At 35.7% G+C, this 23,233-nt stretch overlaps 4 protein-coding genes across 5 annotated transcripts; 1 reads left to right on the top strand and 3 right to left on the bottom strand.

Moving 5' to 3' along the window:
• The first annotated feature begins 1,074 nt into the window (after positions 1–1,074).
• On the top strand, positions 1,075–10,874 carry LOC101740467 (LIM domain-containing protein jub). Its single transcript, XM_004931005.5, has 6 exons — positions 1,075–2,795; positions 3,153–3,322; positions 3,410–3,472; positions 6,956–7,121; positions 7,898–8,038; positions 9,241–10,874. Exons 1-6 carry the CDS (start codon positions 1,259–1,261, stop codon positions 9,348–9,350), a joined length of 2,187 nt encoding a protein of 728 aa, XP_004931062.2. The 5' UTR covers positions 1,075–1,258; the 3' UTR covers positions 9,351–10,874.
• On the bottom strand, positions 10,810–12,583 carry LOC101746210 (uncharacterized protein C18orf19 homolog A). Its single transcript, XM_004930877.5, has 3 exons — positions 12,026–12,583; positions 11,800–11,945; positions 10,810–11,305 (listed from the first exon to the last, which is right to left on the bottom strand). The coding sequence occupies exons 1-3, from the start codon at positions 12,379–12,381 to the stop codon at positions 11,046–11,048; spliced, it is 762 nt and encodes a 253-aa protein (XP_004930934.1). The 5' UTR covers positions 12,382–12,583; the 3' UTR covers positions 10,810–11,045.
• Positions 12,584–13,280: 697 nt separating this feature from the next.
• LOC119631223 (uncharacterized) lies at positions 13,281–14,513 on the bottom strand. The gene has a single exon (XM_038021800.2). It carries the CDS (start codon positions 14,511–14,513, stop codon positions 13,281–13,283), a length of 1,233 nt encoding a protein of 410 aa, XP_037877728.2.
• Positions 14,514–15,917: 1,404 nt separating this feature from the next.
• LOC101746350 (uncharacterized) lies at positions 15,918–20,444 on the bottom strand. 2 transcript variants are annotated; one of them, XM_038021795.2, is made up of 2 exons: positions 20,303–20,444; positions 15,918–19,603 (listed from the first exon to the last, which is right to left on the bottom strand). In XM_038021795.2, the coding sequence occupies exons 1-2, from the start codon at positions 20,323–20,325 to the stop codon at positions 17,623–17,625; spliced, it is 2,004 nt and encodes a 667-aa protein (XP_037877723.1). In that variant the 5' UTR covers positions 20,326–20,444; the 3' UTR covers positions 15,918–17,622. The 2 variants fall into 2 exon arrangements, with proteins under 2 accessions (XP_037877723.1, XP_062524292.1); XM_062668308.1 differs by lacking the exon at positions 20,303–20,444 and adding an exon at positions 19,820–20,096.
• Between the last annotated feature and the right edge of the window lie 2,789 nt (positions 20,445–23,233).

Raw genomic sequence — 23,233 nt, 5'->3', positions numbered from 1 at the left:
CGATAATTTTTTTTTTTAATTTTTTTTTTTTCAACATTATGATGGTTTCTTGGTATTTTTTGTATTTCACATCTTTTTGTAGAGAATGAAAGTTATTGAAGTCTTATTTTTTTTGTAAAGTGCAAATGTTATTGAGATGAGTTTTATAAACGTGGACTTGGCGCAATTTTTTACAGTGAAACTGTTTTTTTTCGGATTTCATATCTTTTTGTTAAGTATTATTTTTTGCTCATTTATTACTTAACAAAAATAGACAATAGAATAAAAATATATTATAAATAGTCACTCAGCTTAAAAGCTAATGAAACGCTCAATTAATTAGTGTAATAATAATCAACATCAACTTTTACAAATTTAAACCGAATTAAATTCTGTTTCAAATGTGAACGGTGGATGACGCTGTTCTTAATTATTTCAGATTTTAAAATTGAAATCTGAAAGCTTTGAAACGTCAATCCGCATAAATGTAATTTAAAAACTACAGTAAGAGGCTTAAATAAAAAGCTGAACTTAACTCAGCCTTAATTAGAATTTTTTTCGGAATTCAGTAGTAAAGTTCAAGTTATTTTGATGAAATCAAAACTGAAATATTCATAACATCTTAAACAATCACCTACGAATAAATATTATTTATTATACTATTTATTATACGAATAAATATTATTTATTCAGTAGACAATCACAACGGTTTTATAGTTTTGGGAAGGGATTTTTTGTAACGCCATCTCGTGAAGTATTTCGGTATTACATTAATATAAAATAATTAATAATTGGGAATTTAATTATTTTTATGATCGAACAATCACCAATAGTCATCGAACAAACGATAATTGATCAAAATGAATTAAAATGAATTAATCGATAAAAATAAAGATATCTAGTAAGAGGGGCCCACTTAACGGTGATCATTTATTTAATTAATTATAAATAAGCAAAAGACGAACAAACAATTTTTACATTCGAACATTAACGATCAAACGACGAACAAATAATTAAAAATTAAAAAAATCCGAAAATTAAAAAAAGGGGGGCCAAATTTACAGAGCCGTAGGCTATCCCATCTACAAACAGATTACTTTAAAATTAAAGACTAAAAACAACGACATTTAGGTTTTTATTGTTTATGTACGGACTAGACAATATTTAATTTTACTTAATGTTTTGTGTCGAAGACCTGAAACCGAAGACTTGAGATGATTCATGGTGTTTTAAATGGTAGTTAAATAAAGAAAAACCATAGATTTTAATAATTCAGACCATGGATTCTTCAAGGAGAAACAATACCGATGAACAACGGTGTGTACTTGGTCTTCAAGATTTGAAAATTTCAAAAAAAGTCGAGGATGGAACTGAGCAGGCGCAAGGGGCTACAACTTCGGCTCCGAGCCCTTTAGGCAAAAGTCGTCCGGTAGGCGCAATCGAGAGCTTCGTACTCGATAATACTCAGCAAAACACTCGTCAAGATTATAGTTTTTATGAACGATCAAATGTGATAGCTTCGTCCAAATTTGCGACTCCCAAGCGAGTAGAAACTATTGCATCTATCAATAAACGGGATATTAATACGACTGCTCTCCCTGCAAGCCCTACGAGATCAATCGATTCCTTATCACAAAGGTCGCTGAGTTATCAAACTGACGATCTTTACGAAATTCCTGGGAACCCTGGTGCGCAATACCCACCGCCTGTTTACGAAAACGTAGATTATTACGGTGAACAGCGTTCACCACAACCACCATATTATCACCAGCTCTACCAACAGGGTATACCACCTCCTGTGTCTGACGGATACTACGACACTCGGTACAGCAAAGCTCAACCGCAGGTGCCTGTTAACACGAAGTCTAAGGCTATTCCGGCACTATATGAAAATATGCTTAGCGCAGACAGTGATAAGAAAGGTGAATATAAAATACAACAAAATAATGACAGATTCATACAACAGGGTTCAGTACCCGGTCCACAAGTCCCTAACACTGGACTTAGCAGGAGCAATGTTAATTTAATAGGAGAGAGGGGTAAAGTAGACAAGCACCCTGCCTTGGCCTACAGTAAACACCAAGAAAATATTAGTGGTGATTATACAATCATGAGATCAGCTCCACCTAAATATACTGATGTTAGTGCTTTATTGAAAAGTGAAAACACAGTTAGTTTTGATGACAAAGTAGTGACAATTCCATCTACAGCGATTTATGCTTCAATAGCACCAAGTGCACAGAGACCTAAGGCCAATATAGCTACAGAAGTACAGACATGTGTGTCTAGTCCCAAATTTTTTCACCCCAAGCCTGTTACTGTAAATAATATGCCGAAAGACAAACCTTTGGTGACAAATGGAGCGTATAATTCCAAACCACTTGTAAACAGAATGCAAATAGTGGAAGATAATAATGGGTCTGATTATGTGTGTATGACAGGAGGACCTTCTGCCACACCCATACCTATATCCAATAAAGATAATACATCTCTAACTGCTGAATCTATTGGTTCTAGAACCTCTGAATCTGCTAGTTCTAGACACTCTGAATCTATCACTTCTCGAAATTTGGTTTCCGGTTTAACTTCTTTATGTTCACCCTCACAATCTCCTGCACCAAGTCCTACACCAAGCTCAGTTTCTCAAGTATCTGGAGGTTCCCGAGGATCTGGTGGTAGAGGCAAGAGTTTACTGCCATATAGTATAACCCCGCCCAGACCTACAGGTCCAACTGAGGCCCAGAGAAAAATAGAAGAGTTAACTAGGCAACTCGAAGAAGAAATGGAGAAACAGGATGAGGAGGGAGAGTACTTTGGTATGTATACTGTAGAATACTGCACACTTAATGGTGGAACTACCATCCAATCAATCTCTGCTGCATTTGAATACTGGGACAGCTGCTATACTATACTATTGAGACTTGGACCTCGTATTTCTAGGTGGTCATTGGCAGCAAGAGAAATCACATTGTGATGACTATTGGCTCTAGTAACCATTTAACCCAGGTGAGAGGTGCAGGTGCAACCTATGCAGTAAACAATAAAGAAATATGAACATTGCTCAACTTAAATTGGCATTTGATAAATGAGAGTGAGAGCAACATGTTACATAATTACTATTGTAATAAACCAAATGTACTCGTTTAAACACCACTTACTTTTAACTTCCACAGGTATATGCCACACATGCGGGGCTGGTGTAACTGGTGCTGGGCAAGCTTGTCAAGCTATGGGCAATCTGTACCACACTAATTGTTTTATCTGCTGTTCATGTGGTAGAGCACTTAGAGGGAAAGCTTTTTATAATGTACATGGCAAAGTGTACTGTGAAGAGGATTATTTGGTAAAAAAAGATTATCAACCCATATCAATCTTCATAAACCTAAACATCAATACTTTTTAAATACGAATTTGTATTCTTGTATTTCAGTATTCTGGATTCCAGCAAACAGCTGAAAAGTGTGCTATATGTGGTCATTTAATTATGGAAATGGTGAGTTTTTTAAAAATGTCGTCTTTTATTTAAATTAATTAATTTGTAATTTGAATTTGATTTTGAATGTTTTAGTTTCTTGCTTAGGCAATGCCCAATATCTTGAAATAAAAAAAGTCTAAAATTAATAAAATATATTTTTTGTTTATCTATACTGATATTATAAAGAGGAAAGATTTGTTTGTTTGTTTGTATTGAATAGGCTCTGAAACTACTGAACAGATTTGAAAAATTCTTTCACTGTTTGGAAGCTAAACTATTCCCGAGTGACAGAGGCTATAATATTTCTTGAAAAAATTTAGGTATCCTTACTAAAACTCCAATAATATAACGCAAGGTGTAAAAAAATTACCTAAAATATTCTTTTCAACGCGTGCCCTGCGAAAACTATTGATGATAGAATAAAATAATGCACTACGACTTTGTAGAACACATTATTATTTACAAAAAGTGTCCCGACAGCGTATGTTTAACTATTATAGTTATGACTCAATAAGAGTTCTTTTATTTAAAAAAAAAAAACTACTTCAAATATCTTTGAATTTTATGTTAAAGACCCGAGCGGAGCCGGAGCGGGTCGCTAGTACTTTATAAACATTTAAATTATGAACATATTGGTAGGCAGTATAAATAATGATTTAAGTACAATACTATTCTCACTTTGATGTCATCGGCTGGTGGTGGCATGGTCATCCAAGTACTTATTAATGTTAAATGCTAATCATTTTATACTGAATATTTTCTCCATGCTAGGATTTTCTTATGGGTACAAGATATCAATATGAGACCAAAACTGGGCAAAAGGTATGATTATGGTAAGGCATACTTTAAGACTTAGCAGTAGCTAAGTGTGTAGTCTTAATGTGATGGTAGTAATCATCCTAGCTAATTCTGCCATGAAGCAATCATGCGTTCAGGTTTGAGAGGTGCAACAGCCATTATAAAAACATTTGAGGTTTAGACATCATGTCTCAAGGAGGGTGGGGTGGCATTCAAGTTGTGATGTCTGTGGGTTCTGGTAATCACCAATCACAACAATCATCTGGTAAATATCGGTGAGCCGAGATGTCTAATTTTCTTTTAGGATACGCAAATTACGATCATTCATTTAATTATGTAATGAATAATATCTAATAACAATATTATATCAAAAAATGTTAGTTAAAATGGTTATCGCCGCACCAAGCCAAGTGGTGGGTGACCCTGACTTGACCTGATCCACATTTCATTCCTTGTAAATCTGACAATCAGTATGAAATGAAAATAGTTTTTTTTTTAATGAAGTAATGTTATATGAAAATTTATACTTACGTTTTTTTTTTTCTCTTTTTTATTGCTTTAAATTGTCAACAAAAAATAAAAAAGATTCTATTCGAAATGGCCACTTCTGGCTTTTATACAGGCCTTTAATCTGCTTGACCACGAATCTATGTAATTACACACTGTTTCCAAAGGAAATTTTGCCACTGCTTGCTCCAAAGATTTTTTAAGATACTCATGTCGCCGTGTCGATTAGAGCAGGCCATTGCCTCTAAAACTGACCATAATTTGAAGTTTAAAAGGTTGAGGTCTAGGCTGGATGAGGGCCAGTCTTCAGTTCTTATAAAGTCCGGAACGTTGGTTTCAAGCCAGGCTTGGGTAGTTCCTGCCCTGTGACCAGGTGCAGAGTCCTGCTGGAAAGTCCATGAGATATTTTTAAAAAGTGTATTGCTGAGAGGTTTAATAACATGATCCAAGACTGTATCTTGATACACGTTCACTCCTTTTTTACAAAAAATGTAGTTTTGTGACTCCTTGATAAGACACGCCCCACCAAACCATCACTGACGCAGGATGATGACCTCGTTGTACCTTTCCGACCACTTGAGCAGCTTCTTTAGAACTGTGAGCGTACACATTATCATTTTGCTTATTGTAGTGTTCTTCAATCCTTAAAATTTTTTCATCGGTAAAGAGGATATTTCTGTGCCTTTCACCTGCGTATTGCGACAGAAGGCGTTTTGATCGATCCACTTTCTTTAATTGTAAATATTGATTTAGGGCATGTCCTATATATCGACGATAAGCACCGAACTTCTGGTCTTGTTTTATAATACGCGACAGAGTCCTAGCGGGATTCTTAATTTCTCGCGATAAGATTTTTTGCTTCCTAATGAGGTTTCGACGAATTGTGGCTTTCACAGCATTAACAGCTTTTGTAGTTCTAACAGCACGCGGCCGCCCCAATCTTTTCTGGTCTTCGACAGACGAAGCTTTGTTGTATCTGTTGATAGTACGATATACGAACATAGGACTGATAGCAAGCTTTCGAAGTGTCTGGAATATGACTGACGCCTCCATACCCACTTTGTCAATCACTGCAATCTTTTCTTTAACACCCCACTCCATATTGTAATTTGATAATGAACACGAAAAAATATGTGAAATGCCGCAAAATCTTAAAAAGTTTTTAAAATAATATAATGTGTTCCAATTTCAAAATAATTAAAAAGTTGAAAAAAATGAAAGTTTTAATGTGTTTATGGCCAGTCTAGTTACATGTTCTTGTTTGTTTGAGTTTCCTAGCCCACTGAGTTTCTCGCCAGATCTCAGTAGGTCGCGGCTCTGATCCGGTGGTAGATTCTGCGAAGCACTGCTCTTGCTAAGGCTAGTGTTAGCAAATTCTCTCAGGTTGAGCCCGTGAGCTCACCTACCCGTTCGGGCGTAACTGGAATAGCCCCTTAGGCTACCAGCTAATAGGTAGGCACAAAAAAAAAACATTAAAGTACTTACCTAGCATTATTAACTCAATTTCGACTCGAGTTTTTAATAGAACTAAGGAAATAGCGGGTTTCCGATCAGGTTTATATGCCAGTTATTTCCGTATGCATACCAAAACACTAGCTACTTTTACTAGCTAATTCCATATGTGGAACACTATTTTTTTAAATCGTTTGACAACATTGCACCTTTCAATAACTTTTTTCTAAGTGCAATTAAGTAATATGAATATCGTAAATAGATTCGTATACGAGGAAATGTGGACCTTGTTCAGGTTCTTAACAAGAATTTATTTTTATTGCACGTGGAAATAACTGAAAAGTATTTTGATCCAGGTTTTTAAAGAGGAGATACTAGAAACTTAAGGTTACGTAACTTTATTTGACTAAAACTCTAAAAGCCATATTACGTCATGAATAAGTATTTTAATTCCTAATAAGTACAGGCGTGAGCGATTACACACTGGAGACAGCTGGTGGATTAGGTTCTCTGGAAATTATTAAGACTTCGTCGTATTTTTTTCGCCCTGAATGATTGTTAGAGTCCTGGAAACTGCCTTTTTCAGTATTTAGCTTTATACTTACCTAATAATTATTCGTTTTTAAAGTCAATCATCCTACAAAGCATACGGGGTATAACCGGTTTTTTAATTTTAATTCCGCTAATGTGCTCAACATGTTGTACTTTTGTTATTATTATTATTATAGAAGATAATAATTCCAGATACTCCAAGCTATGGGTAAATCATACCATCCCGGCTGCTTCCGCTGCTGCATATGCAATGAGTGCCTGGATGGTGTTCCATTTACTGTGGATGTAGACAATAAGATCTATTGCGTCAATGACTACCATCGGATGTTTGCCCCAAAATGTGCAAGTTGCGGAAAAGGTAAATTTACCTTTTCAGTAATATAGTTACCATTAAGTAATAATATTGTTTTCCATTAAATATTTAATTTAAACAGTTTTGAAAGACGAATAAACAAATGCCGGTATATTCGAATATTCCTGAATGTTCTATAAAGTCTTCGCATTATTGTCAGAGATAATTTACTAACAATATTGTTGAATAATAATTTATGAAAGAGTATAAATTCTTATCATTTCTTTATCGAATATACTTTGTCCATATTACACATGAGTACATGACTTGATGGAATTTAGTTTAGGAAAAGTCAATATTTCCGATAAGAACTGATAAAATAGCTGTGAATGCAACAAAATTAGAAATGCGAATGTTAAATACGTCGTCGTGAATACATAATACATATTAATTTGAAGTAATGAAGTATGTAATGTTTAATCCCAGCGATGTTTTGATTGTGACTATCACGAAATATTATAATAATATAATTTTTTTTATTGCTTTAGTAAGCGGATCAACTTAGGGCCTATCCTACCTATTTTTATAAAGAAAATGTATACGTCTTACTGGTTTACAAAAATCTTTTATTTATTTATTGCCTAGATGGGCGAAGAAGCTCACTGGTTACCGAAGTTCATAGATATCAAATCTTGAATAACGACACCCAGCTTTAGACATGAAGTCGAAGTGTCTATTGTATACAGGTTGTCCCACGCTTCAAATCGTGAGGTATAAAATAGCGGCGGAAATGGCACTATCCCATTGAATCCTGAATGCTTACAGTTTATATTAATTTACAGGCATAACACCAGTTGAAGGTACAGACGAGACAGTAAGAGTTGTCTCTATGGATAGAGATTTCCACGTTGATTGCTATATGTGTTGTGTATGCGGCATGCAACTCACCGATGAACCCGACAAACGCTGCTATCCTCTAGCAGGTGTGTAAAAATAAATTAACGTTCTTAGTTTACTTAGGGTCGATTCGACCAAACAAGAGTAAATCTTATTCTTAGAATAACTCGTCAGTTAATCGAGAGTAAATCAATTTTACGTTTTACCAACTACAATTCTAAGAATAGTGGGCCTATTCGGGAATTGTTACTATACCGCCGTTTCGCACGGAATAACGGAGCTATTCCTAGAATAAAGTAATGGCGTCTGTCAGTCCAACATCTGATTTCTGTCATTTCATAAATATTTATTCTGTTTTAATTTCAAGTCAACGCAATGCACTAAATTATTATTAATAGTCTGGCATTGTATAATGCAACGTTTAAACGAAAAAAGATAAAACCACACGACAAAACTTGACAATTCCCTCAAACAAACAAGAAATAAAAATAATACGTTTGACAGCTGGATATCTTACACAACAGCTACTTTTTCACACTAAAATACGGCAAAATCGAGTTGACGATTTGTATGCTCTTACACTATGCCGTTGAACAACAACATTTATTTGCCGGATTTTATTTTTGTTCACCATTCACTCTGCTATTCGCGTATTGTTATTCCTAGCGCAAGTATACGTGGAAAAACGACTATGAATTTACTCGAGATTAAAATCATGGAATAGGTTATTCCTCGTATAGTTACTCGAGTTTAAATTTAAGTTTGGTCGAATCCGCCCTTAGAATCAGTAGATATGGTGAAATGAAGTTGTGGCCCATCTAAATAATCATCATCTTGGTTACCAGAGAACCCAGATATCATAGCCGTCGCTGTCTACTTTCAGATATTAAAGCAAAGTTTCTATTGCATTTAAAAATAAGCTAACTCGACATTCCACTGCCATAAATACTGAAAGAAATAGGCTGGATGGTTGTATCGATCCGAGTTGGCGCACATCACGGCCATGTATTAAAAAATCTTGATACTTTTTGATAATAAATATCGAAAAAGAGACAGGTGCAGTGTCACAAAAACCTAGAGCAGTTGATGGTGGACAGGCCGGGAAATCACCACATTACAGTTGTTATAAATTACCTATTTGGTCATAAAAAATAATAATACATAATATTAAATCTGCATTTGTTAAAAACATACAATAATGTACCATCATTATTATACATAGTTACAAAATGGACTTTTCAACTGTTGTAAAATCAATGAATTGTTGTAAAATGTTGTAAAATTGCAGGTAAATTAATGTGTCGTGCGTGTCACCTCGCCACAATCGGAGCAGCCACTGGACCGGGCCTTCCTCCCGCGCCTCATCTATCACCAGCCTCATACCAATACATGGGTTAAATGATCTTATAATTTGTGAAACTAAGTTAACTTAACGAAACATAGTTTCAGTAGATGTGAATGGAGTTATAACTAAATTATTTACTCTAGTGTCATAATATTCTTTTTATATTTGTTTGTTAATGAAAACACTAGTGTGTTGGGCTCGTTTAATATTTTGGCTTTAATTTATTGTAGCTCAAATGTAATAAGGCTTGGATAATTAATGGAAGACGCTAGTTAACAGAAGGCAGATATACAAAAAGTATATTAATTAGCTTTGGTAAAAAGCCATAAAATACTGTACACAATTGCTGTTCTTTTTATGTTGGGATATATGCCGTCAATCGCCGGGACCTCATGGGCATATCAACTTGAGTAACTTTGATTAGTCTCTTAGTTTTTTAGAACATCTGGTTTTATGTTATGGTGATCTTATTTCAGAGATAAATGTACAAATTACTGTCAAATGTTTTTAAAATGTTATGCTCGGCTTAGACACATTTCATTTTCCCAAAGTTGTTAAATGTTTTCCAAAGTTTGGATGTAAGCTTCATTGTCCGGCTGTCTCACTCGGCTTTTTTAGTTCATTTGGAGTCTCAGTTTCCTCTGGATTTTATTTTTCTGTAATTTTTAAACATTTAGCCATTTAGCCATTTTTAACATTGAGCATATAACAAGAGCTCATGATTGTAATTTGATCTACTCTTTTGATGTAGATTCACCACTCTTACTCGTGAATTTCTTGGTTCTATTGTCCTTTTGCAGGCCTATATGGATCTGTCTGGAAATTACTAAGTTACACTGAACTTCAAAGTTACTCTCATTGACTGTACTGTAAGTTTTATAAATTAATAAGAGATTTATTAGTGCTCAAAATTTACAAAAATACTTTAGATGATGCTTCAGTAGTGGATATGTAGATTAGTTTAGTGTAATATTTGAAAATAACATGGTGGATATTTACTAATTCAGCAATAAATTAATTGCTGTTTATTATTCCCAGACAAAGTAGGGGCATTAATATAGTTTTATTTAAGTAGAATAATTAGGATGTAATTGAATACTTAGAAAAAATGTGATTTGCTTCAAAAACATTAATTGCATTTGTCACCTCAAGATCGGAATATTATTGATTATTTACTGGGAAGATCTTTACAAAGTTTAAAAAATCGGCAGTATATTCTTTTTTTATGTCATAATAATTTAAATGCATTTACTATTTTTAGAAGTAATACACAACAGCACCATGCTTTAAATGAATAACTGTTACCAGCATTTTAACAGTTCAAAAATATACTAACTGCATTATTGTAATGAGGAAAACGATTATGTTTAATAATTATTGTAGTTTCAAAATGTGTTATATAACATTCCAGTTGTGTGCTGATGTGTTGTGTACTTAATTATAAGAAATTTGTTGTGTATATCAGAATTTAGACAGCTATTTGTGATTGTTTAGTATTTTGTAATGAAACAATTTTGTTAAGGAACATTTTATATTTAAATATTTTTAAAACAATAAATAAATCCAAAATATAATAACAGTTTAATTTACATTTTGTCCAAGATTATGTTTAGACAACAAACAAATAACTCCTATCTACTCTCTCACAAGACTAAAATGAATAACATAGCTCAAAATAGTATCACTATTTACATCAATACTAAAGTTCTTACGAACTTATTTTATGTACTGTTGTTTGTTTTGATTACCTACATCTTTTTAACTTTGTTTTTCATTTCGCGCATTTCTGCTTTATATCTTCTCATTTCATCCATCATATGTGTACGTTTTTCCTGTATCTGTGCTTGATAATGTTGTTTACTCTCATGCAGACGGTCTTGAAGATTATCTTTCTTTTCTTGAAGCAAGTCTTTTTTTTCTTGTAACATTTCTTTCAGCCTCTCTTTAGATGGAACTGGTTTAATCCAACCTAGTGCCGTTAATCTCTTAATAGCATAAGTGGTTCCACCTGAAAAAAGTAAAAAAAATCACATAAAAAAAGAAAATTAACAAAAATTTTAAATTGAAAACTAATTTCTTATAAGGTTAAGGTTAAGTTGTACCTAAGTATAGTATTACAGTTTAAAGGCTTAAAAGGAGCCTCAGTAGGATCTTAACTTCAGGTCCTGTGAGATTGTCAGTCCTTTAGCTTTATGAGATATCTGGAATGTTTGTTGATTTTTACGTTCTAACAGCATAACAGTGACAAATTGATCATTAATACTAATGTGTGTGATAAATTATTATTATTAGTAAATATTATTTCAATTTATTTATTAATAGCCTTGTTAACTTTACTGCAGGGTCCTAGTTATAATGCTAATTGATTTTTCTTGGACATCAGTACTCAGATTTTGGTAGCACTTATTCTTATCTTGTATATACATTTTCAAGACCCTCAGCTCTGAAGGTAAACCTAGCTTGGGCAGGTTAAAATGAATGTTATAAGCATAAAATAATTACCAACTGTAACTGTGTACCGCAAAGGTGTCACCAATTTATACAAGGCAAAGGCAAGTGCAAAATATCCAGCACCAGATTCTTTCAGCGGTTTTAAGAGTGTCTCTGTGACTCCTAGGGACTCTAAAATACTAATGACGTCCACCCCACTGAAAAATGAACACATTTTTATAATATTGTTGCAACATATTAAAAATAATGTCATAAGATAATTTTCTCATATTCTCACCTCCTAACAGTATAATAGCAGCTACCGAACCATACAGCGGAAGTCGCCATGTGTACTGGAAGTAACACATACCAGTAATCCCTGTACATTTCTTTAAATCTCTGGATCAAACCAACTTTTTTCTCTTCTTCCCGCTTGGGTTTCTCTTGATCGTTCATTGAAGTACATGGTCTCGTCACTGAAAAGCTTACTTGCTGGAAATCCAGTAATGGCCTATTCACAAAATTGTGATGGCAACAAACTTTACTTGAAAGAATTCGAATGGGGTAATTTTTGCCTATATCCCATTTTACCGGTTTAATTAGGTTTCTAATATTATAACAATTCCTATATAAAATTCTGTAATTTAGAGCCATTATATGAAATTCTTAGTAACTATTTAAACATTTTGTTCAGTTAAAAATCAAACTTCAAACTGGAGAAACAATATATTTTCACTGAATGAAAAATTTATAATTTGACATTCGTGACAACGTCACTGTCATTCGACTACCGATTTTTACGACCAACGATTTTAGCACATTTTAGCCATCACAACAACAATTGAAAACGGGAACTACATTTGAGGTCGATGTTACTAAGAAAACTAAAAAAGGATTCAATTATCGATTTTGCCTTCAATGGGTGAACAATACCTAAAAGTTACAACCTTACGTGCGTTATGTAACTGGTATTTAAATACTTTTGAAATACTTTATTACGTGAAAAAAAAGTTTTTTTTTTATTGCCCTTGTAGGCAGACGAGCAAACGGCCCACCTGATGGTGAGTGGTTACCGTGGCCCATGGACTTCAGCAATGCCAGGGGCAGAGCCAAGCCACTGCCTACCGCTTAATACTCTCCACAAGCCTCGTTTGAAGAAGGACATGTCATAGCGCTCGGGAAACATCGTGGAGGGGAGCTCATTCCATAGCCGGATGGTACAGTAATGTATGTATCATGGTCCAGTAATGTACGTAGCTCTTTTCTGTCTATGTTAATCCGTTGAGTCATTGCTCACGAACGATTTCGTCGGTTAGGTCCTTAGGGGGAATCGTGAGTCTGGATTCAGCATTGACTACGGTCAGTCTTCTCATCTCTCCCAAGCACGTCTCGGCGCTTGGGCAAGAGTCCAGGGTAATTGTTTAGTGGGTGGTTACGGCAGTCCCACACATCTTCCTGCACCTTCTCGGCGTGGAGATCTCGTGTGGAAATTCGACGCTAGGCCGAAAAGGACGCACCTAAGTATAGGTATAATTTAATTTATAATACTCATTCTATTTACATAAGCAATACATTTTTATTATTTCGTTATTAACACAAGAGCTTTCATTTCGATAAAGACTAAGTCGTGTAATGATATCTGAAATTATCCATTGTTGTTGGACTCTGTACATAGTGCTCTCAAATATTCCAGATCCAGGCGAACTTTTCACGATTACCCTAAAAATGTCTTCGTTCGTATGTTTTTCTACATTAGCACTTAAGATTTTTTTCAATCTTAATTTTTTACACTGGTGATAGCTTTTCAGTAAATTATTTATATGTAAAATCATATATTGGCCAGCAAGTATACTGTCTTTTGAATCTGTCCGTAAACTCCTGCCGTTGTAGCAAGAACACCAGTGTTGCAGTATGCCTACATCCTTACATGTTCTTTTAGAACTTATAGGTAAAAATAAACTAGATACTTTATCATTTTGATTTGAAACACTCATTCTTTCACGAATAACATGGTTTTCTAATTTAGTTATGTTCAAAAGGTCCAACAGGGTTTCGTGGAAATCAAACGGAGTTGTTAAGCCACGACTATTCTGTTGCAAGTTTTTGAAGGCTAACGTGTAACGTCGTTTAAAAGTTTCAGGTAGCATAATAGTAAGAAGTGGTAGACGTTCTTCTAAACGGCCTTGTTTTGTTTCAACAAACTTTCCCCATCTCTTTCCATGATCACTGAAGAAAATGATCACAGTATTACGTAAGCTACCGATGAATTCAATTTTTTTCATAAGATTTAGGTAATCTTCATCCATAATATGAGGTAATTTGAGATCGTCATGACTAATAGATTCTTCCCAAAACAAACCAAATAATCTTACTGATTTTAGCTTAATAGTTATATCACTGATGTAATCCAGAAGTATCTTGTAAAGTAATTTATCACCTAGGCACTTGTGGTAGTTGTACTGTTTGTCCTGGAACATATGCCTCGCTTCGAACATAAATGGTTGTAAATAGTTGTCTGTTGGAATTTTTTCCCAATTATACTCGTAAGATCCGAGTAAACCAGCGATACTATCTGATCCCATTGCAGTATTAAATCCTGCTTTTTTATAATCATCCCAAATAAAATTCCATTGTTCAAATTCATTTCTTAGTTTTCTTTTAAGGTACTTAAAAGATTTTCCTGTCAAAACGGGAAATAAATTAGGAAAAGAATTATCACCCACTTTGTTGTAACCAAAGAATTCTACGGCTCCGTGGTCTTTTAAATATTTCGATGTTAATCTCATTGTGCGATGAAAATTCATTCTCGACACACTTTCTAAACCAATAATTATCACGTTGAACAGGTTTTTGTCAATCAGCGCATGTTGTTTGGTTGCATCTTCAATGTGGAATAAAAAAAAATCTTCGAATACTCTGTCGTCTTCATAATAACATTGTATTCGCACAAAGTCATCTTCCGCCTTAATGATTTTTGAAAATTGCCTACAGTCTTTGTATACGATATTAGATATGTTGTTTATAGCAGAAAAGCTTCTGTAGCAACAGTAAAAACTATTTTCATTCCAAATATTAAATTCTTCAAAGGCGTCTTTAATAACCCAGATGTGCGTTTTGTTGGCATCGATCAATCGACGAAAACTCGGGCAACTAAAATTAATCTTAGATTCATTCAAAGCTATAATGGTTTTCTCGTTATTAGCAAAAGAAGGTATCGTACAACCTTTAGTCGAAATAGTTAGTACTTCTGTGTTACTCAAAGACATAAATTGATTTACCCAGAATAATACAATTATAATGTTTGAATTCATGTCGTTGTTCAAGTCGTTTAACGATTGCATGTTATACAGTTAGTTACCATGTTTGGTGTTTCGTGAATAGTGTGTTATGAAATGAAAAGGAAGTAATAATTACATACAAGCAAGCACGTTTTTTTTTCATATTTAGATAAGACTGCGAGGTTTCGACTTACGTGTATAAAACGGTTAATACTCCCATCCACCTTGAGGCACGGTAACGATCACTCTACCATTCAAACTAAAGTTTAATAATGATATGTGTATAAATAATAATAACAATGCTTAAATTTAAAAAAAACGACGCTTAAATAGCAAATCGAACTAACAATTCATTTCATCTCTTTTTTGCCCTGTTGATATACTGGTTAGAATATGAGTTCTTTCAATGAACTTGTTTCATTTGCTGCGGCAGGCAGCGGCTTAGCTCTGCTCCTGGCATTGCTGAAGTCCATAGGCGACGGTAACCACTTACCATCAGGTGGGCCGTACGCTCGTCTGCCTACAAAGGCAATAAAAAAAAACCTATTACATTTTGACTGCGCGCTTATTAGAGAGTGTTATAATAATCATAAGGGCACTACATGTGCTGATTAGTAGACTCGTGCATTGCTGAATAGTAAACGCCTTTGACTAGTGCCAGGGTATCTTGTGAGTCCAGACGGCCCTGTGCAGCCTCCCTATTTTTGCCGTGAGGCAAAAATGACTTCTGATTTCAAGCCATTATACTATAGAATTCAGGCTTTAGACTTCATGTCTTAAGGTAGGTGGTGGAATTCACGTTGTGGATGTCTATGGGCTTCGGTAACCACTTAGCGCCAGATGAATACGCAATAAAAAACAGAACAGAAACAATACATACTTAGTAAAACTTATCAAAATAAATGAAAAACGTTTTGTAGGTAAATAATATTTTATTTTATTTATAACTCAATATATACTTTCTCGCATTAAAAATTCTAGAAATGTTGTTATATTTACTGTTACGTGCCATGTACAAATTAATATTATTAATCACGTCAATATTCATTAAATTATGTAGTTGAACTATTAGTTCTATTTTGGAACTTGACATTAGGTTTTATGCATCAGTCAAAATAATATAACAACAACAAAAACATTTTTTTTTTTATTGCTTAGATGGGTGGACGAGCTCACAGCCCACCTGGTGTTAAGCGGTTACTGGAGCCCATGGACATCTACAATGTAAATGCGCCACCCACCTTGAGATATAAGTTCTAAGATCTCAGTATAGTTACAACAGTTGCCCCACCCTTCAAACCGAAACGCATTATTGCTTCACGGCAGAAATAGGCAGGGCGGTGGTACCTACCCGCGCGGACTCACAAGAGGTCCTACCACCAGTAAAGAATATATATACGAGTAGGTATTTAAAGTGTTACTAATAACATAAATAAATATCGAGAAGTCTTTAGATTAGAAACTGTAATTTTACGCTATTAAAATACCTTTGATAACGTATTTACAGTGTAACTAAAATAAACTACCAATTAGGTAAATTAATTGCTAGCTTTGTTTCGTTGCGATAAGTCAATCTTCGAAATATTGAAATACCCAATTTTTTGTTAGAAACGTACACACTAAAACTAGACTAAACATACTTTTATAAAATTTGGCATATTTTTATAGATAGAAGTTTTTAAGAATCGTTCCAATGCTCTTATACTCTTACACTCATTATTTATATTGGTTAGTGCTAAGTTTACACATCAGCTGCTGTCATTTGTTCTTTGCGAAAATTTCGAAATTCTTGCAATGTTTCCAGTGATCCCTACTAATTTTTAATCATTTTTTAACTCAGTTTTGTGTGTTAGAAAATTAGAAAAAAAACAGTGTGTCTTAATTGTACACAAATTATTTAATAATGAAAATAAATGACGAGAAACCGAATGACGATTAATGAAATGAATGACGAGAGACTTTTTAATAGATATGTTTGGGAGACCATAGTTCTAATGAAAATACGTCTAAAGTTGTAAAGTAGGTAACTTAGATATAAAAATCCGTCTGATGTTGCAAAGTAGGTAATACTCAGATAAACATCAGTACGATAGAGATGAAGAAGGATATGTTATTCATGTTCGAGTTTAAAACAATAGGAGATATTAATTATTGTTACCCGCCTAAATGCATAAGCAGCGACTTATATGGTCTATATTTAGTTAAATAGTATGTCATTAAAACTAAATGGGAGGAGCCGACTGACTTATTTCTTGGACGTCCCCACTTTGATCTTATACATATAAATCGTGTAATTACTTTTATTCGACATATAAGTAAACACCGCATACCGAAAAATATTAATTATAATTATTATAAAATAAATGCCCATATTATTTGGTGATAATTAAAATTTGAGCATATGTAAATGTAATTTATAAAAAAGAACACTTATCCAACTTACAACTATGTAACGAAAATTATATTTTGATAATTTAAGATTTTATAGTAAGAGATTTAAGATATTTTATTGTTTCGATCCTGTCAGCCATATTAGATTAGGTATCTCTTTCCTTATCTTATCATCTTCCATATCATATCACAGTTTTTGTTTGGCTTATTTATCTTTAAATCATAATTAGACACAGAAACAATATAATTTTAACTGATAATGATGAACACAACGGCTTTGATCTCCGTATAGGTTAAGTCGACTGACAGTACCGGCGAGAGACCACTCCTGTTTACTGTTACGTCGAAGGGTTGCTTCAAAGACTCCTCCTCCGGGAGTAGTTCGTACCACCAGCATAATCTCTTGCCAACCGACTTCACCTACTTCGGGGACACCTGCATCCATTTCCGTGGCTTCAAGAATCTCCGAAAGCTTCAATTTGACACATTGGGAATGATCTTGTAATAACAAATTTAAATTTCTGACAAGTTCGAAGGCGGGCTCGTACACGTCTTTGTTATTGATTGAAATCCTATTACTCTTATGACATGTGCACCAATGATCATCAATAGCAGCTGTATTACATGTTCGATTATTTGGGATTGGTAAAAATAGACTTATACTTCTATCGGAGCCGTAATTTTCTTTGCTTCGTAAAATAATTTGTTCGTCTTTTATGAAATTTAAATTCGTCAAATCGGAAAGTGTTGCATGTAAATCAAATGGCGTAGTGAGACGTTTTCTGTTATTTTTAATATTTTCATAAGCCATGGGAAAGTTATCTTGAAATGAACGTGGTATTAATATTTGGAACAAGGGTAGTCTTTCTTCTAATCTACCTTGTTTTGTATATCTTATTTCACCCCATCTAATTCCATGATCACTAAGTAAAATTAAAATCGTGTCATCTAAGTAATTACTGTCATCGAGATGTTTCAAAAATTGTTCGTAATCGTCATCCATCAACATAGGATAATTTAAATAGTCGTGGCTCATTGTGACTTCCCAAAAAAACCCGAATAGCTTATCGTTTTTCAATGTGCGAGTTAAACTTTCTATATAGTCTAGGAGAACCTTATAAAAGTATTTATCACCCATGCAAATGAAAGCGTTAAAATCTTTTTTGTTCCCCACGTGAATTTCAGCTTCGTACATGAACGTGTGAATGTAATAATCCGTGGGAGAAGCCGCAAACCCGAGTTTTTCGTAGTTAAATGTTCCTAGTCTGGCACTGTCTTCACCAAATGCAGTGTAGTACCCAGCATCTTTATACCAGTCCCAAATAAATGGACAATTATCAAAGGTAGATTTTGTGTTCGGCCAACACGTTTTTTTTAATTCTGTATCTTTGATACCCAACAGCATAGGTATTAAATTTGGAAATGTGTTGTCACCAACTTTATTATAGCCAAGGAACTCCAATCCTCCCTTCTTTTTGAGATACGCCAGCGTCTTAGGCATAGTCCTGTGGAAATTTAACCTGGAAATAGCATCAATACCCATCACAATTACATTGTATCCTCCACTTTGATTTTGTATCGTTTCAATTGAGTCTTCTGAAATCGATGTTATAAGTGGCTTTTTGCTTGTAAATAAGAAAAATTGTTCATAAATTGTTTTGTACGTGTGTCTACAGCTCACTTTCACAAATTCATTAATGGCCTCGATGCTATTATCGAATTCAACGCATTTTCCATATTGAACTCGATCATCTACATCTGCAGACTTTATATCAACTATAGCGGCAGGTCTATAGAACCATTTGTAGCAACAAGTAATGCTTTCGTTTATCGATAATTTATAATGAGGAAGATTTTCTTTAACTATCCATATATGGGTCTCGTTTGATTTGAGAAGCGAATTATTGGCATTGTGACATCGTTCGAATTTTTTTGGGGGCTCACTGAATTTTTTAATGCTTTCATCAAACGCCCTGAGTCCTGGTATCGTGCATCCTTCCGTTCTAATTGTGTAACTTTCTTCAGAATCTCTTATTTCATAGCGATGACTCCAGGACGGGTCAGTGTTCATAATGAACATCTCTATGCGTGAGTTGAATGTCACGAGGATCAGGCAGCCACCGAAGATAGTTGTGAGCAATAACAAATATTTGAAGCGCAACGGCACAGCTCGCGGTCTCCCGCCACCTTTTGCTGCTGCAGTCATACTGTAATATTAATCGAAAAAAAAAAAAACGTTAAATTTATCTTAGTGAACACGAACGACTAAAAATAATTCATAAAACGTATTTATCACAACCACTTTTACTTTCACATGTTTTAGTTTATGTACGTATTAATTAAACGGTTGGCATTTGTTCAAAGTAATAGGTAAATATTTATTTTTGTGTAGCTCTTTTTGTTTTTGTTTTAATCAAACTTACTTGTAATACTTCAAGGCTCCAACGATTTAATACTAAACTTTGGAAAATTTACTATAACGGTAGTGGCTTCAGGAGGTTTCATTTCTAAATACACAAATGATTCGATAGTTTTATACCATTTTATAAAAACACAGACACGAGGTGTAGTTATTGTTGCAAATTGTAAATAATTTGTTCTTTCGATAATTTCATTGTTACTAATGCACGTCAGTGCGCGTAGAGCCGTAGTACTCGTAGCGCTTAGAATTGAAGGGACATACTGAGATGCATCCTGACACAAGCATCCCTCAGTGTTTGAAAGTGAATTAAGCAACACTCTTTTGTCTCTAAATTATAATACTAAAAAAAACGAGACGGCAATAAAATTATATGCTCATCTTACGAGCTAGAACAGAGGCTTAGTAGAGCTATTGCGCATGCTCGAAGATAACAAAAAGTACACCTAGATATATCTGACGTCCTTGAATATTGGTTAAAACTTACTTTCGGATTGCAAAATGTTTCATGAGCTTACAAAAAAAATTAATAGGTTACAGAATGTCACGATAAATTATTTTCCTTTAAAATTTTCACTTATTTGTCAATAGTCCACACAATGCACACTAAAATAATACTAATTTGAAAGAAAAAAAACACCATTGATATTCTAACTGACCTGCGATATGTTGTGGGAAACCGTTTGGACAACAAAATTTTATCGCCACAAATTGTGCCGGTTTGGCGGCTATAAAAAGTACACAATCGATTTATTAAACAATTGATGTTTGATATCACAAATTGTTTCAGTAAATTTAGGGGAGACTAGGGTACATGTTATTTATTGTCAAAGTATACAGACGAGAATACGGCTTACGTGATGGTTAACGGTCATTGTTGGTCATTAACGTCAGTCAATGGCAGGGGCATAGCCAAGCTGCTGCCTACGGCTGAGGATAGCAAAAAAGGCGGAGAACCGAAGTCTTTCCGCAGACCCAGAGGTTCCAAACGATTCGTGAGAACGGGATTATCCAATATTCGGCCCTCTTCTATATGCAACCAAATTTGGAAGTTATTGGAATTTGGGAGCCCTGATTTCGAGATGGAAGCAGTAGATCTCACTTCAGAAGCTCAGAAATGCGAAACCAAACCTGTGCTTTGTAAAGCATAAGTCGTTGTCTAGGCTTTAAGTACTGCTTTGCTCTGTTGAGCCAAACACTTTAGACGGGAACTTGGCTTTATCCTACAAATTACTCTATAAACCATTATAATGAGGGATACCGACGTCTTCACTTATTTTTACTATATAATTACCAAATTGGTGTGTAATGGAACACGCCCATGCTGTAACCATTGTATATCTAGCGTTGCGAGTAGTCATACGTTTTGGTTTGAAGGATAGGATCTTAAGTTGGCCAGTCACATAGTTGTGTCAACGGGCACCAGTATGTGCTAATATCAAGATTGTGGAAGGCTCGTCTAGCACTGCGTGATGAATTTATATCTACCAATTTAAATTTGAGCCAGTAAACTAGCCTGAGCTACCTCACTCTTTGAACAAATTATTTCAGATATGAAACTACTGATATTTATCGTAGATGTTGTTGAGGAGAAAAGCAGAAGAGTGTCCAATCATCACCTAGGGCCAGAGCCAGAGATACATAGATAAATAATAATTATGAACGGTATTCTGTGGTCTGCAGTTTGATGTGTGGATGCCTCATTAGATTCGTAACCGTCACCCCGATGGAAGTTAAAGACTTGATCAAAGATCTACGTCCTCGCAAGGCTCCCGGTTCCGACGGTATATCCAACCGCGTTATTAAACTTCTACCCGTCCAACTCATCGTGATGTTGGCATCTATTTTCAATGCCGCTATGGCGAACTGTATCTTTCCCGCGGTGTGGAAAGAAGCGGACGTTATCGGCATACATAAACCCGGTAAACCAAAAAATGATCCGACGAGCTACCGCCCGATTAGCCTCCTCATGTCTCTAGGCAAACTGTATGAGCGTCTGCTCTACAAACGCCTCAGAGACTTCGTCTCATCCAAGGGCATTCTTATCGATGAACAATTCGGATTCCGTACAAATCACTCATGCGTTCAACAGGTGCACCGCCTCACGGAGCACATTCTTGTGGGGCTTAATCGACCAAAACCGTTATACACGGGAGCTCTCTTCTTCGACGTCGCAAAAGCGTTCGACAAAGTCTGGCACAATGGTTTGATTTTCAAACTATTCAACATGGGCGTGCCGGATAGTCTCGTGCTCATCATACGGGACTTCTTGTCGAACCGCTCTTTTCGATATCGAGTCGAGGGAACCCGCTCCTCCCCACGACCTCTCACAGCTGGAGTCCCGCAAGGCTCTGTCCTCTCACCCCTCCTATTTAGCTTATTCGTCAACGATATTCCCCGGTCGCCGCCGACCCATTTAGCTTTATTCGCCGACGACACGACTGTTTACTATTCTAGTAGAAATAAGTCCCTAATCGCGAAGAAGCTTCAGAGCGCAGCCCTAGCCCTAGGACAGTGGTTCCGAAAATGGCGCATAGACATCAACCCAGCGAAAAGTACTGCGGTGCTATTTCAGAGGGGAAGCTCCACACGGATTTCCTCCCGGATTAGGAGGAGGAATCTCACACCCCCGATTACTCTCTTTAGACAACCCATACCCTGGGCCAGGAAGGTCAAGTACCTGGGCGTTACCCTGGATGCATCGATGACATTCCGCCCGCATATAAAATCAGTCCGTGACCGTGCTGCGTTTATTCTCGGTAGACTCTACCCCATGATCTGTAAGCGGAGTAAAATGTCCCTTCGGAACAAGGTGACACTTTACAAAACTTGCATAAGGCCCGTCATGACTTACGCGAGTGTGGTGTTCGCTCACGCGGCCCGCACACACATAGACACCCTCCAATCCCTACAATCCCGCTTTTGCAGGTTAGCTGTCGGGGCTCCGTGGTTCGTGAGGAACGTTGACCTACAGGACGACCTGGGCCTCGAATCAATTCGGAAATACATGAAGTCAGCGTCGGAACGATACTTCGATAAGGCTATGCGTCATGATAATCGCCTTATCGTTGCCGCCGCTGACTACTCCCCGAATCCTGATCATGCAGGAGCCAGTCACCGTCGACGCCCTAGACACGTCCTTACGGATCCATCAGATCCAATAACCTTTGCATTAGATGCCTTCAGCTCTAATACTAGGGGCAGGCTTAGGGACCCCGGTAACCGTACTCGTCGAACTCGACAAAGAGGTCGACGTGCAACCTAACCCATGCATCAGCCCGCTGAGTTTCTCGCCGGATCTTCTCAGCGGGTCGCGATTCCGATCCGGTAGTAGATTCATTCGCGAAACAATTGCTCTTGAGTTGTTAGGTCTCCTTCGGAGGCGCTCGGGCAGTTGTTAGCAAATCCCACCCCTCTT

The sequence above is a fragment of the Bombyx mori genome, chromosome 4 (genome assembly GCF_030269925.1).
Source record: "Bombyx mori chromosome 4, ASM3026992v2".
NCBI classification, from domain to species: domain Eukaryota; kingdom Metazoa; phylum Arthropoda; class Insecta; order Lepidoptera; family Bombycidae; genus Bombyx; species Bombyx mori.
The sequence above is the reverse complement of the archived record's forward strand: the minus strand, read 5'-3'. Positions and strand labels throughout refer to the sequence as shown.